Consider the following 15,317-nt stretch of genomic DNA (forward strand, 5'->3'; position numbering starts at 1 on the left):
ATATATTAATAAGTGTTTTTAACATTTTTGGTTTTACTTTCTAATACAGTAAATACTGGTAAATATAACCTATGTGAACAAAAGCTCTTTAGGGGTCTTGATAATTAAGAGTATAAAAAGGAGTCCCAAGACCAAAATATTTTGAGAACCACTGAGTTAGATTATAACTGAAAAGAAAGTGAGGAAAGTATGTCCATGGATTGAAATAGGTATGATTCTCCAGGAGTCTATTAGATAATTCCTTCGGAAATGACACCTAGCCACTGAGAATGATCATTCAAAATGCTATAAATTTACATACATTGTCTAGTCTATATTTTCTACTTTATCCATGAGGATGACAGGAGGAAACTGTCAAATGCTTTGGTTCACATTGCACTAGGTCAGGGATAAGCATATTTTCTGTAAAGGGCAAAACAGGAAACATATTAGGCTTTGTAGATCAGATTAGGTCTGTTGCAATTACTCAACTCCCCTGTTGACATTTAAAAAAAAATAAATGGGCACAGCTGCACAACAATAAAACGTATTTACAGACAGACTGGGAACCAGTTTGACCCATAGGCTGTAGTTTGCTGACCCCTGCCGCCAGTCAATAGCCATCTAGAAAAACTACTGAAAACAGAAAAGAATTCAACTTGACGTATACTCTTGCGAACATATGACTGTTACTGGTCATTGTTTTGTGAGTAATAATAATGTTCCTTAAGTAGACTATTCCACTAAATATGGCGCATAAGGATTGAATAAAATAAAACATTTAACATGATCATCACATGAACAATGGCAATGTTCCACCTGAGGGAAAACAAAAGTTACCTCTGTATCAACTTTTCGGGTTATCTCTGGAATCTGCCACTGGTTTGAAGATGCAGCAGGATTCTGGTTTACACATTCTGACTTTCTCTTAGACTGCCATTGTTTCTGGTTACTTTCTGGAACCTTTGGCTCTTCATATTTAGTTTCTGAAATTGTTTTTGTTATTGTCATTAAAACACAAGAACATTTGATAATAACAATATTAAACCTAAACAATAGAACACATTGCAAACTGTATTCGCATTTGCTCTTAAAAACAGGAAACTAAAACCTTAAGCCAGTTGTTGACAATTTCCTTTTGCAAGTCAATTTTACAAAGCTGCAACGCAGCCATCTTCCTAAATTGTTACCTAGACTTTTTTTTTTATCAGAGACCATTCTGAATTTAAATGCTTCTGGTCTTTACCAGAAAGCAAGTAAATAAATACTTTTTAAAAAAAAATATATATATATATGTCATAAATTCTTACTAATAAAAAGAAGACAAGTCACAACTTTTCATAGACCTCGACTTTTTTACAAAAGTTTTACCTTAAACTGGCCCACAATTTACTTTTTTAAGGGTCTGTAAACAATATATTTACTATTCTATGAATCTTAATGTTCCATTCCTATCATGACAATAGATACAAAAATCTTAAAATATTCGAAATTGATATACAAAAGGGATAACAAATTATGACCAAATTGTATATTCCTAAGTGCAGTTTGCTTAATATTTGAAAATCAATTTAATTTACCATAATAACAGAATAGAGAAAAAATATATATAATCAACTCAATAAACTGAAAAAAGCATTTGATAAAATTTAATACTCAACCACAAAAAAGCCAATGGTAATCTAGGTATAAAGCAGCAACTCTGTTTTTATACTTGATAAAGAGTAGCTACAAAAATCTACAGAAATTATCATCTATGAGTAAAATATTGAAAGCTTCCCTCTAAAATATAGAATGAGACAAGAATGCCACCTTCATCCCTTCTATTCATCATTACATAGAAAGTTAAAAGGCTTGGAAGGAAACAAAATGTTATATTATTTTCAAACAACATGAAAAAATCCATAGGAAAATATTAGAATTATCAGTGAATTTAGCAATATCACTGTATCTAAAATCAATAACTAAAAATCAGTTGCATTTTTACATATCAGCAACAAAGTAAAGGATAACAAACTTTTAAAGATCCTATTCATTATCATAGCATAAAAAGTATCAAATATTTAGGAATAACTCTAGCAAAAGATAAGCAAAATCTCTACACAGAAAACGATTCTCTCAATGTTTTAAAGACTACTTGAATATGCCGGGTTAGTGGACTAGAAAACTTATCTGTTAAGATGTGAGCTTGTCCCATTAGATCTCAATCAAAATCTCATTAAAAAAAAAAACAAAACAAAAAACAGAATCTGATAGTTTCTAATATTTATGTGGAAATCCAAAGGCCTAGAATAGCTAATATTGCCTTGAAAAAGAGCAAAGTTAGAAGATTTACATAGATATGAAGAAACAAAGTTGGAAGATTTTTTGAAAACTGTAAAGACTTACTGTGGTAATTAAAACAGGACTGTATTGCACAAAGAGACAAAGAACTCTGAAACAGAGAAGAATCTAAAACCAGACATCACACACGATCACCTAACTTACAACAATTTAGTTATGGAAAAGAGGGTCTTTTCAATAAGTACTTCTGGATCAATTGGATATCATAAAGGAAAAAAGAAAAGAATCTTGACACTTGCTCTTAAATATATAAAAATATTAATCTCAGATAGAATATAAGTCTAAATGTGAAAAGTAAAATGACAAATCCTCTAAAATATATGAAAATATCTTTATGATCTTAGAGTAGAAAAAGATTTGTTTAAAGGAACTGAAAACACCACAAAAGAAAAGATTAATAAATTAAAATGCGTGAATTAAAAATTTCTTTTCATCAAGTCTTCACCACATAATGGGAGAAGTCACTTGCAATACATATATCCAACAAAAGATTTGTATCTAGATGATATAAATATGTCTTAAAAATCAATGAGAAACTGAAAGAAAATCCAATAGAAAAATTGATAAGAGATTCCAACAAGTACTTCACAAGAGAATACCCAAATGGCCAATAAACATACAAAAAAGATGTTCAACATCATTAGACATCAGGGAAATGCAAAGTAAAACCACAATGAGATTATCACTTAGCAGCATCAGAATGTCTAAGACTAAAACCCAATAATAAAACAACTGAGGAGACTATGGAGCAAGAGCAACATAACTTCTAGTAAAAAGTATAACCACTATGGAAAACCGTCTGGCACTACCCACTAAAGGTGAACATATGCACAGCCTGTGACCCAACAATCCATCCTCTGAATACACTCAGTAGAAATGCGCATGAATGAATTATTTCATAGGACTAAGCCAGTTATGATTTGGGCAGTTTTCTGGCACAAGTCTTCATTTAAAAACATAAAATTAGGTGTCAGATAAGTAGCACTAGCAAGCATATTTGGCAAAGATGATTTTTTAATCATACCTGTTTACAACAGATGTCATGAAAATATAAAATGTTTTCCCCAAATATTAGGATTAAGAATCTAATCCCAATCAAAATAATGGCAAAAAGACTTTTCTAGGGCGACTAACCATCCCAGTTTGCTAGGAACTGAGTGCTTTCCTGAGACATGGGACTTTCTGGGCTAAAACCAGGAAAGCCCAGGATAAAATAAAATGAGTCTGGGCAAGCCTTGTTTTGTCCCAGTACCCCTCCCTGAGTCCAATTAAAAGAAAAAATTACATCCAATCTGACAACTTTTGTTTGGACAATGATCATCCCAATTCATGATCCTGTTCAAAAAATCTTTAATGGTACTCTGACGTCTAAAAGAACAAAAAATTTAAACCAGCCTTTCAATGTCTACCAAGTCTCATCTCCCATTTCTATACTACCTGTTATGGTTTTCAGCATAACTAGACAGTTTTTTGTTTCTAAGATGTTTTATTCGTGTATGCTATTTCCTCCCCCTGAAATACTCTTGCTCCTATTCCTTCCTATTTAAACCCTAACAGTTCTTCATGTTTTTTACTCCTTATTTCCCCTAAACCAAATTAGTTTCTCAAATTTCTCCTCCCTCTGAATTCTCATAACATTTTATTTATGCGGTTCTCATGACATTCTCTACATTCCACTCAACATTATATTTAGCAGTACATCTCCCACATGGGATGGCAACCTTCTTGGGGCCCTGGCTCATTCATTTATATATTCTTAAAACATTTATCATAGTACTCATATGGTGGAAAAATCAAATGTTTGACACGAGATGAAAAGGAGAATTGTCAGGTAAATACAACTTCGGTGCCTTTTCCAGAAAATATCTGTCAAGCCAATTGAGAAATATACCTCAGCTCCATTGTACTTTCCTTCCACTATTCCTTTTATGCACTTTTTAAGCAAATAAACTTCCTTTGCTAAAAACTCAATACTTTTTATACACTCTATATAATTCAGTTGAAATACAAGATAAAGGAACACGGACACAGTCATATATTTCAAATCTTAGGTGGCTGGTTAGTATTCATAAGCAACAAAGTAGTTAATTAAAGTAAGTCTATCAATTTTGTCACTCTTACCTTCTAATTTTCTCAGAAGACTTGATTTCGTTTTACTCTTCACGGTTATTGAATCAGTAATAAGTTCAGAACTCTTCTCATCTGACACCAGAGGGTCTTTGGAATGGACACTTTGGACAGACTATATGAAAAGAATAAGATATCAAACAAAAGGCTCATAATAAATAGTAGTATTACTAATTTGTCTTAGTGTTCAATATACTAACATCTCATCTATGTGAAGATATTCCTAGGAAAATTATCTATTAAAATCACATGTAAACTCACAAACTCCAAAGATTAACCTCTTAAATTACTGATTAGAGCAATGAGAATGGCTATAACCATAAATCTGGCTATTTGGCTTTCAATGGGCATATTAATTAATTGCTAAAATGTTCACTAAAATAGCTGTGATTAGTTAAAATTATTATTTAAAGCAAAGACCACAAAAGAGAGGAATTATAAATTTGAAAAGACCCACATTGTGATGCTAGGGGTCTAACTCAAGTACAATAAGGCTAAAACTGTTTCCTGTCTTTGAAGTTCACATAAAGTTGTGCCATATCAGAACATCAGACTAAGCCCTCACTTCTGCCCATCACAATTTATTCTCTCATTTTTGTCTAAGATGCCCTTCCAGATCAGTAAGCACACTAAGAAACCATAGCTGTGGGGAATAGCTTTCCCAGCTATTCCCAAACCCAGGCCAACAAATCTGCTTAAACAAAGAATAGTGTTACTTCAGTTATCCCAGATCCTTGCTCTACCATCTCAATCTTAGAGAAACAGTTTAGGACTTCTACACTACTTCCCATTAGTGGTCCTACATCTCTTAGGGGCTTCAGGAACACTGTTAAAAATATTGTATAAACTATGGGTCCTTTCCACAGAAAAAGCTTCATGGACCCTGGATCAGGAACCCTTGCTCCATATAAAAACTTAGAAAGCGAAATACCTTTAAATTTCTCAATTCACAGGAATCGTTTCCACTTGATTTAGATCTAGGCACAATCATCTCCCGGCATTCTGATCTAGAGGTCTGTCTATTACCCACACAAAAAAATAATTTTAATGTTTAATCCAAAATTAATTTTTTCAATATATTACTTTTCCATTTTTAAAGTTGGCCTTTAAACAATATATACATTTTAATCGGGAAAATCTCTTGAAATGTTATTTTAAAAAATAACATGATTCTAGTACAAATGTTATTAAGTTAGGTGCTGAGCAATGACAAAATTGATAAGAGATGAGTAGTAGGTGACTGCCTACTTTACTATGTAATAAGTAACAGTTGGAATGAAGGTACAATTGTGGGAAAGAAGAAGGGAACAACAGTACGTAGGTGAAACTACACTTCGGCTTAAAGATAAGAACTACACTATAAATATAAACCCTTCTGTGGACCTCCACAGTGCCTAGCATACATGTATCATAACAAGCAAGAAAACGACTGGTTTGTTTTTGTTTTTATTTTCTTGGAGTGTGAGAAAGTCTCCTTTATTCCTCTGCTAGGTATTTGAAACAAAGATAACAAGATAATAGTCATCTCATAACATTTTGGAGCTTAATCTTGACAATCAATTAATTTTTTAATATCAATATTTAGTCGAGCCCTAAGTATAAAAGGAATTTAACTATAGGAGAAACCAAGTAAAAACAATCAGTTGTATTTCTAAAGTTTACTCGCCTCAAAATAAATAAAGTTTACTTGCCACATGGTTCTCTGGAATGCAAGGAGACTATATAACATTTCTAATAGAAATGTTATATAGCGATTAGAGTTAAGAATAGACCAGAAAAGCTCTTGTAGGTAAGCTAGAACATTAGATTCCCATTTCTTTTAAGGAAACAAACACCCAAGTTGAAGGAAAAACACACCGGATATGATAAAAAAATATTTCATCTCTACCTATTCTGCTCACTTCTTGATGCCCTAGCCTCTGAAGCAAATGAATGAATTAATCATCTTCCCTACCAATAGCTGCTCTTTTCCTTGACCTAGCTGGAAAATAAATCATTCCCACATCTTTCTTCATCACTGCTGTGGAGACTTCTATGTACACAGTGAAAAGAGACTCTTACCAGAGAGGTTATCCGTAAGTGGGAAATGTTAAAACAACAGGAGTTCGGGGAGGTTTGCATAGGTCTTTTAAGCTTCGGGTTGACTTAATACTTTTTCCTCCATGTTTCCTATTTTTTAAGTTCCTTTCATGAATATTTTTAATGAGTGAAAAAGCAAAATAAAGTAATATTCCCCACTCATTCCTTTGTCATTTAGAAACTCGGTAACTTTTAATACTAAATAAAAATTTAATTGTAACTTTATTATGCAGTAAAAGACTTTAAGACCATTCTGCCATCAATCTTCGAATACTGAAAACAAATTAAAAACTAAAACCCAACATACCTTTTTGCAAAACTTGGTACAAATGAACCATCAGTGTCCTCGTGACAATCCGGGCTATTTAGAAGGTTAACTGGGACTCTTCCAAATGGGCATGACTAAAAATGTTTTGAAAGATTAAGTAACCAACTAGGAAATAAACAAAGACCTCACAACTACCACCTTAACCAAAGTAGATTAAAACTAACTTACCCGTTTAACTTTGTGTGTTTGTTTTAAGGAATTTTGATGACTTATCTCTGCATCTTGAGGGGGCACATTCTCTCTAAACAGAAAAAAATACCCCCAATTTTTAAAAAGAATAATATTAACTTATGTATTTCCATTAACTACTAACCGCTGTTATCACTGTTACATAAAAATGTATATGTAAACATAAAATAACATAAAAGTATGATAAGCGTTTAAAGAACTGGTTCAGTTTCCTCACCCATACAAAAACCTGGCTTTTGCAGTCTGTCCTCTGGAATCACTGATATTTCTATTCTGTAAATGTCCAAGTGAATTGGGGAATGATTCTTGGGCAGTTAACACTGTAGATGCTGTAAAAATTTTGAAATTATAATTAAATTTGTAAAGACATAGGAATACACAAAAAAGTAATCTCACAAACAATACTTAAAAAGCCAATTCATAGATCTGTCCCTAAATAAGATGTGCAGACATGAACACATTCTAAGATAATTCTCTCTAACCATACTTTATAATTGTTTCATATTACTTCACTGTTTCCCTAGAATAAACACACATGCCTTATTTCTAAAAGCAAAAAGTGATTCTCTTGCTTAGATTAAGTTGTTTTTAACATGACAATCAGTGAGAGTATAATCAACAAAAAAATATCCAACATGGTAGTAAAGACTTTATTACTTCTAAATGTCTCACTTCATTTAAATTTGAAATTTAAACTTAGATTTTTGACTATTCTACATAATATTATTTTTCTATAAAATATTACCCTGAATTTTTTTTCACAGGCTATTTACCACAGAAATGTATTAGCACACAATAATACATTTACCTGATAAACTCTTCTTTTCCTCCTCTGAAAGCAGCTGCTTTTTTTGCAGGTTTAAATTCTGAATGGCAATTTCCAGCATTTGCAGTGGTACTGCTCCACATTCTAGAGCTTTATGAAGAAGTTGTTTTGCTTTTTTGAAATTTCCTAACAAAGTAAAAATTAATTGTCATTTTAATGCAGCAATCTTCACTCTCCAGATACTTATTCATTAGGACTGGGAAAAAAGTTTAAAAGCTTTAGAAAAAATATTTATTTCAGGGCTCTTGCGCGTTAAGTTATAAGCATAAAAGCAACCTCACTTCTAGTAAAAAATTCATGTCAAATAGTTTACTCATGTAATATATAATTCTGCATTAGTGTATCACCATTTTCCATTTGCAGAAGTAAAAGAAGTGTAACAAAACAGTTATGGAGTGAGGGCAGCAAAAGCTGATAAGAACACTTAGGACCTCAGGGAATTTAGTAAAAGGGAAAACTAAGCCCTAGATGTTATTAGTCCTGAGAGTGTCCATCTGTTACAATGCAGTACAATAACTATCATTCATAATGACATTTAGTCAATAAGAAAGGTTGACATCTTTTGCTAAAGGGAATCCTCTATCAAAAGAATTCCTGTAAAAAAAATATATATGATAAAGATTAACCTTTAGCTATCAAACTTGGCTACATCACCTCAAAAATGCAATATTAACTACCATAATTACCTTTCTGACTACAAATTACCAAATTTTATTTCAACTGTAAATGTACCCAATATATTTAGTATTTTGTTTATAAATACTAAATGTATACATCATGCATCTCATAGAATATGTAAGCCACGTTTATGGGAGCCACTGAGCTATGCTATGCACTTGGCACTTAGGGTATAAAGATGATTAAGAGATGGCCTCTAGCTTCAGATAATTTACAGGTTTTAAGAATACAAATATATTTGATAGCAGTTAAGTCTACATTTATTGAGAATATTAGGACAGCAAAGAAAGAAAGAAAGGCTTAGATAAGAACTAGTAATTATGGAGCATATGGACCCATTTGAGAATCTGAAAAAAATCATGGAATGTCCTTTACTTCTACAAAAGTACACATACATACAAAACTGCTCATAAAATTTCAGGATGTTGCATATTTCCTGAAAGCCTATTCATCAACTCTGTTCAGAATAATCACAATTTTGACCTTGAGGCTACTACTACATTGTAGCGGTAGAGATAAAGTACATTTCTTTTTTACAGATCGCAATTTGAGATTTTCAATGATTATGTATTCTAATGATGTAAAAGTTTACAATTTCTATTGATAGGCCGAAATACCACAAAAATTTTTTTTAAGTAGAATGAAGGGAAGATAGAGAGGGTCCTAAAGTTCTGGCCAAACTTAAAGAAGCAAAAATGGGCTTCCGCTGCCTCAGCCATTGGGTGGCTCTGCACTACCCAATGGCCAGGGGCCTGAACAAGGGTCACAAGGTGACAAGAACGTGAGCAAGCTGAAGCACAGGTGCCACCGGTGTGCCTCACCAAGCACATGAAGTTCGTGCGGGACATGATCCGAGAGGTATGCGGCTTTGCCCCCTACAAGAGGAGCACCATGGAGCTGCTCAAGGTCTCCAAGGACAAGCGGGCCCTGAAGTTCATCAAGAAAAGGGTGGGGATACAATCGGTGCCAAGAAGTGAGAGGAGCTGAGTAACGTCCTTGCGGCCATGAGGAAGGTGGCAGCCAAGTAGGGCTGACTCCCTTGCCCCCTGCAATAAAGCCTTTTCAGAACCAGGGGAGAAAAAAAGAAGCAAAAATGAGGAATTAATTTTCCTAGGCAGGAAAGGGTTGATTTTTCAAAACATCACCTAATAGTGCACAAGACAGATCAGAGATGATTCAGGTAACTAAGACTCAGAAATCATCTAAACAAGTAAAAGTTCAAGGTTTTCAAACTATTTCCTGAGTTTGTACAATCCTTTTCTCCAGCCTCAATCCTGGAGAATACTCTTCTAGTAACTGAACTCTGCTTTGGGTGGGAATTCTGGTTGAGCCAAACCTATAGTGTACTGTGTGTACTTGGTGGTAAATGGGATCAGGGATGGAGCAGAAACAAGGCTGAGGCAAAATAGGAACACATGGCCAAAAGGGTAAACTGAGGGTGGATCCAGAGGCCCCAGAAAATGAGAAAAAGACTGTCCTGGCCCTATACAAAAAGTCCAGACAACAAAGAACAAGGTGAGTGGGGAAAAAAAAAAAAAGAAAAGAAAAAAAGTTTTTGTATAAGTTTACCTTTTTTTTTAAAGGGAACTACCAGTTAATGCCACAATCATATTTTGATGTATATTTTGGTGCTACAAAACTGTAGCATAAGGAAAGCTTATCTAAGTGCTATTTTAAATATCTTATATATTTCATCCCACGAATATCCAGTGAAGAAGCAATTTTCCTTAGACTTTTCCTGAATCTAAGCACAAACATGATGTTCATGCTAATTCTCTGGATTACTCTTTACAAGTGGAAGAGCTAGTATAACAAATAGTCTCTGCATTTACATTTAGGTGGAAGTCTTCCCCCACAGTCTTATCTGATCAACGTATGACTTTTGCCTCAGTTTCCTACTTCATACATATAATTTAATATTAGGATATGAGTTACAACAGGAAGTTATCTTTTACTTAAAATTTAGACTTGATATTTCAAATTACCTTGTGACAGTTCAAATTGTGCAAAAGATATATGTACAAAAGCAAATTTCTTGCAGTTTGCTCTGGCCATCTGAAAATAGTCACGTGCATCATCTGGCTCTTGAATACTGTAATAAAGATTTCAGAGTCAACTTTTCAGAAAAAGTACAGAGCTACCTAAGTTTGATAATTCCTTATTCTATTTTCCAAAAGACATAGGGTATTGTTTTTTTTAGGTGTGTAAAATTAAATACCACTAAGTTATTTTTTAAAATCTTTTTTTAGTCAGTCAAGAATTAAGAAACTTTTGTGGAAACATGTACATTTTAAAGAGAACTTACATTACTCACTTGCTAATTATAAGAAAAAGGATTTGTTCAAAAAATATTAATTTTTTTACAAGTAATCCTGACCAAAATATTTTAATTTTATCTTTTTGTAACGTAGTTATGTTATGTAACATAGTTAAATGTAGTTAAAATGCTAATACTTACGCTTTTAATTCAGCAAATCTCACTTGAATTCGAGCAAAACTCTCATTTTGGCCATATTTATCTGGAGGAAGTGCTTCAATTGCTTGACTGTAACGACCAATCAATTTATTTAAAAGGGCATCATTTAGGGGGATACTGTTTTTCTCTAGTTTGAGCAACAAATTCAACCAGTCCTCTGGGTTGTTGGCCATCATCATAATTTGGTTAACAGTCCCCGAATTATCTGAATAAAGGGAAAAAAAGTATAAAAAAAAGTAAGAAAAAAAGTATAAAAAAAGTAAGAAAAGACATAAAAACAAACATTGAATTGCACTTTTCCTTCAAATTACAGTTATCAGTGTATGCAATATCAATGTACACAAGCTCCTTAAAATACTTTTTAAAAATTTTAATAATTTTTATAAATATAAGCTTATTTAGTACATATATATCTTTTATGAGGGTATATTTTACTTCAAAAAAAAGCTATATATTTGGAAAGAAAAATTTAGAAATAAACTTTTTTATAAGTAGCTTTAAAAAACCATATACAGCCTAAGGAAATGTTATACTGTAGCACCATAATTCTATTTTAGTATCCTAACTACTCAAAGAAAACCTAAACCTCTCCCTCGACTATCAGTATTCATTAAAAACTTAGATACTTAATACCCCAGTCCTCTTGTAATCTTTTTTTATCCAACATTATCTCTATGTATTTCAAACTTACTTTTAAACCAACCAAACAAAATCAGTTTACAAAAGATAAGTAACTGGTATGGTCATTTTTTTTTCTCCCTCCAAGTTACCTATATTTCTCCATAATTTTCACAATGTATTTATTTTTTACTTTCTTTAGTGTTAAATGCTTTAAAAAGACAACTTGAATTAATGTCAGTTTCCTGTTTATGATATTTTAATCATTACTATTTTCGTCATTTCTCAGAGAAACTATCATTCCTTCCATCAGTTTCAGTTAGCCTAGACAGGGCTAAATCTTTATTTTCGCAAACAAAATTACTGTTTCTGCTTTCTACTAAAACGGAACATTCATAACTTTGTTTTTTTATATTAAATGTAATCTGGTCTGATCTTAACTTAATTTTCCATTTTTCCTCCCAATGCTTTCTTAACAAACTGGTCTGTGAGATGTCTAAAAAACACTGTCTTTGTAGATGTATTCCTCATGGCTCTGAATACCCCATTCTGCCTCTATTCAACACTTAAAGCATTGTCTTTATTGATTTAGTATTCATTTGTTGCTGAACATATATTACATGTAGCATAATGGTTTCATAAATTCTTCTCATTTAGAAACCATGGTTTTAAGCATCTGTGAATCTTCCTCAATACTCGATCTAATGTCGTACATCCCAATTATCAATATATGTTAATAATTTCTTAACATATATTTGAATGAGCTAAGGATTTAAAGAAGGACTTTGAATGAGCTAAGGATTTAAAGAAGGACTCATCTACCTTGGTATACAAGCTTTCTTAGCATTATTTAAATACACATAATAAAGTATAGTGGTACTCTATTAAGATTTGCTTAACACCAACATGTCTTCCATTTATTTTCCATCCCTCATCCATTTAATCGTTAGTATACACATGACAAACTTATCCAAAGGTCACTTTTCAAATGACCCCAACAATATGAAATATAGTAAAGAATTAGGCTTCTGAGCTAATACTTTTTATAAAGGTTGGGCATTAAAATTTGGGCACTTTCGCTCATTAATCATTCAATAAATATTTAAGTGCCTACTATGTGCCAAGCACTTTGCTAAGTAGATATAACAAAACAGATTAAAAAACATGCCCTCACAGAGCTCACATTCTAGTGAAGACAAACAATAAACACATTAATAAATCAGATATAAGGTGATTAGTACTATAGAGAAAAATAATAACAAGAAAGGGAGATTGGGGACACACTTCCACTTTAGCAGGTTGCTATTTTAAATAGGTGAGTTAGGGAAGGCCTCACTGAGATGATATTTGAGCATGGCTTGAAGAAAGTAAGAATGGGCAGCTATCTGGGGAGTGGTGTTCATGGCAGAGGGGAAGAGAAAAGGCACTGGGGTTGAGCTGGTCTAGCATATAAGAGAAACAGCAGAGAAGCCGCTAGGCTGGAACAGAGTGAGCAAAGGGAGTAGGAAAAAAAGGCCAAGAGAGTAATAGGAAGATTCTCCAAATCAGAAACTGAGTGTTTGACTTTAAATTTATACATAATTCTATTAAGATTGGTGAGGCTTTCGTAGTTTGCAGCAAAAAAGTAATAGAAAAAAAATAGTATATCTACTGATGACAGGCATCAGTAGAAATAACAGCAGACAATAATTGAAGAGTTAAGAAAACTACCAAGTGCACTGTAATAAATGGTAAGTTTCCATTTTTCAGAAAGCAGAAAATTGTGGTAATAAAAGAGTTAAAATATAAAGTATGTGTACAGTACTCTAAATGGTGAGCATCAATTACTGACAAAATTATATTATCTGAACACACAGTGGTTAACATTTTATTCCTTTTCCTTAAAGGGCACTCAAAAAGGAAAAACTCACCTGTAGTATCAGCAGAGACTTTATTCAAGCTTAGCTCATCAGTAAGGTCTTCATTTTTAAATTTATTTTTAAAATCTCTCACTTTGTTGATTATTGAATCAATTGTCAATTCTCTGCCACTTAAATCCTCAGCCTCCATTTCTAAGAAAAAAAAAATGGAACTAGTCACAATTTCTATTTTTACTAGCATTAAAAAAAAAGTTGCAGCTAGCCTTTTAGAACCAGAAGTCTAAAGCATTAGCTATGTGAACACATCTTAACAAAGCTATATGAAGGCAGTATTTGTGAAGCCTTGTGCATGAAAACTGTGCATATCTGAAATTTGGCCATCAAAGTTTTCGAAAGGCTAAGAATGTTTTCTTTCCAACAGAACTTCCAGGAAGCCATTCACAACACAGAAATTGCTGCCCTTCTTTTCAAACTTTCTATTTTTCTTCAACATACTGAATGCCTTCCTTTCACTCTTTCTCCAATTTATTTTCTCTGGGCCACCTGCAAATTGTCATTTTAAGAAAATGTGATGGAATGTTCGTTTGGATTCTGGTAGTGACATACATACATAAAGAATCCTTTTGGTAATGTGAATAGCCATCCCTTTAGTCACTTGCTTTATATGCACAAACCTGCACACTGCAAAGTCTTTCAAAATAGAATATATACAACATAGCCTTTTACTGATAAATGGGATATCATAAGGTTTGTTCTAGTGCATATCTGGTAGAATCATGATTTGCTAACTTAATCACTCTAATATCAAGAATCAACTGTATTCATATAATATCGAGCACTTGCTCATCTGCGTGGTGGTGATATTTGGTAAACAAAGTGTCGGCAGTCTGCCTGTCAGTCTCATCTTTGTAATTCTCAAACATCAACCCAGTAACCCAGGATCACTGATATCCATACCGCCACTGATCTCAAGTTTAACAATGAAGGGGCGATAAAGTGGGCTTCTAGGTATCACCTCTTGAAGTCAGGTTCGAAAAGTAACTGTCAGAACACAGCCACCATCTCCTCTCCCTATTCTAAAACACCACACAAGAGAGGATATGTCTTTTGGGAGACAATCTCGTGTACACAAACTCTCCCCAGGTGTCTCGCCAGGCCCACTTCCCAGCGCGGTCCACACCCATCTCCTGCTTCCGGGATCATAAACAAAATCTTTGGCTACACCCACTGGATTGGCGGAGGTAGCTAGACCTCCCCTCCCCCTCCAGCTCGTTTAGCTGCGCCCTATGTCGCCTGCCCCAATCTGAGCCGCCCCCATCCCGCCCCCACTGCTTACTCACCCGCGTGGCTAAAGAGCCTACACACCAGCCGCCGCCGTTCCTCCTTGAACTTGCGAGGCCGAACGAACTTCCAGAAAGCCGATTTGAGAAGAAAAGATGGAATCCAAGCCCTTCTGCGCAAACACGTTTGAATTTCCCCGCCGCTATTGCCGCGGCCCCCTATTGGTCGGTGCTGGTCACGTGGAAGCGTCTTCCGTGATTGGTTCGTGTCCGTCGACACCTCCCCTTTCTCTGTGTCCCTTGAGTCCCGCCCAGGAAGGTTCGCCCTGACGCCACCCGCGCGGCTTCTGGAGTCCTGGGTTGCTGGCGCTTGATCTGCATATCCCCGGCGCCTGGAGGCCGGCTTTTCGGCACCTCCCAGTTTAACCGCGCCAAATTTTTGCTGGGGAGGGAGCCACTCCGGGGAGGAATTACCCGGTGAGAGGAAGACGGGGGCAGGGACGCTGCTCCCAGCATCTGGACCTAAAAGGTGCCC

The 15,317-nt window shown here is 34.3% G+C and overlaps 1 protein-coding gene across 7 annotated transcripts in view; it reads right to left on the reverse strand.

Moving 5' to 3' along the window:
- The window catches only part of TTK (TTK protein kinase), a 41,538-nt gene extending 26,521 nt beyond the window's left edge, over positions 1 to 15,017 (reverse strand). For 4 of the 7 annotated variants that reach the window (XM_039852914.1, XM_039852915.1, XM_039852912.1 and 1 more), the window contains exons 1-10: positions 13,554 to 13,692; positions 11,008 to 11,230; positions 10,535 to 10,641; positions 7,854 to 7,997; positions 7,263 to 7,374; positions 7,025 to 7,097; positions 6,836 to 6,930; positions 5,381 to 5,468; positions 4,444 to 4,564; positions 820 to 965 (exon numbers count right to left, since the gene is read on the reverse strand). In XM_039852914.1, coding sequence (XP_039708848.1) covers positions 820 to 965; positions 4,444 to 4,564; positions 5,381 to 5,468; positions 6,836 to 6,930; positions 7,025 to 7,097; positions 7,263 to 7,374; positions 7,854 to 7,997; positions 10,535 to 10,641; positions 11,008 to 11,230; positions 13,554 to 13,692 — 1,248 coding nt within the window. Of the gene's footprint in view, positions 1 to 819; positions 972 to 4,443; positions 4,565 to 5,380; positions 5,469 to 6,835; positions 6,931 to 7,024; positions 7,098 to 7,262; positions 7,375 to 7,853; positions 7,998 to 10,534; positions 10,642 to 11,007; positions 11,231 to 13,553; positions 13,695 to 14,842 lie in introns of those variants that run through there. The other 3 variants (XM_039852913.1, XM_039852910.1, XM_039852909.1) reach the window with 2 other exon arrangements.
- Between the last annotated feature and the right edge of the window lie 300 nt (positions 15,018 to 15,317).

This window comes from Pteropus medius, unplaced genomic scaffold, assembly GCF_902729225.1.
Source record: "Pteropus medius unplaced genomic scaffold, Ma_sr-lr_union100, whole genome shotgun sequence".
NCBI classification, from domain to species: Eukaryota; Metazoa; Chordata; class Mammalia; order Chiroptera; family Pteropodidae; genus Pteropus; species Pteropus medius.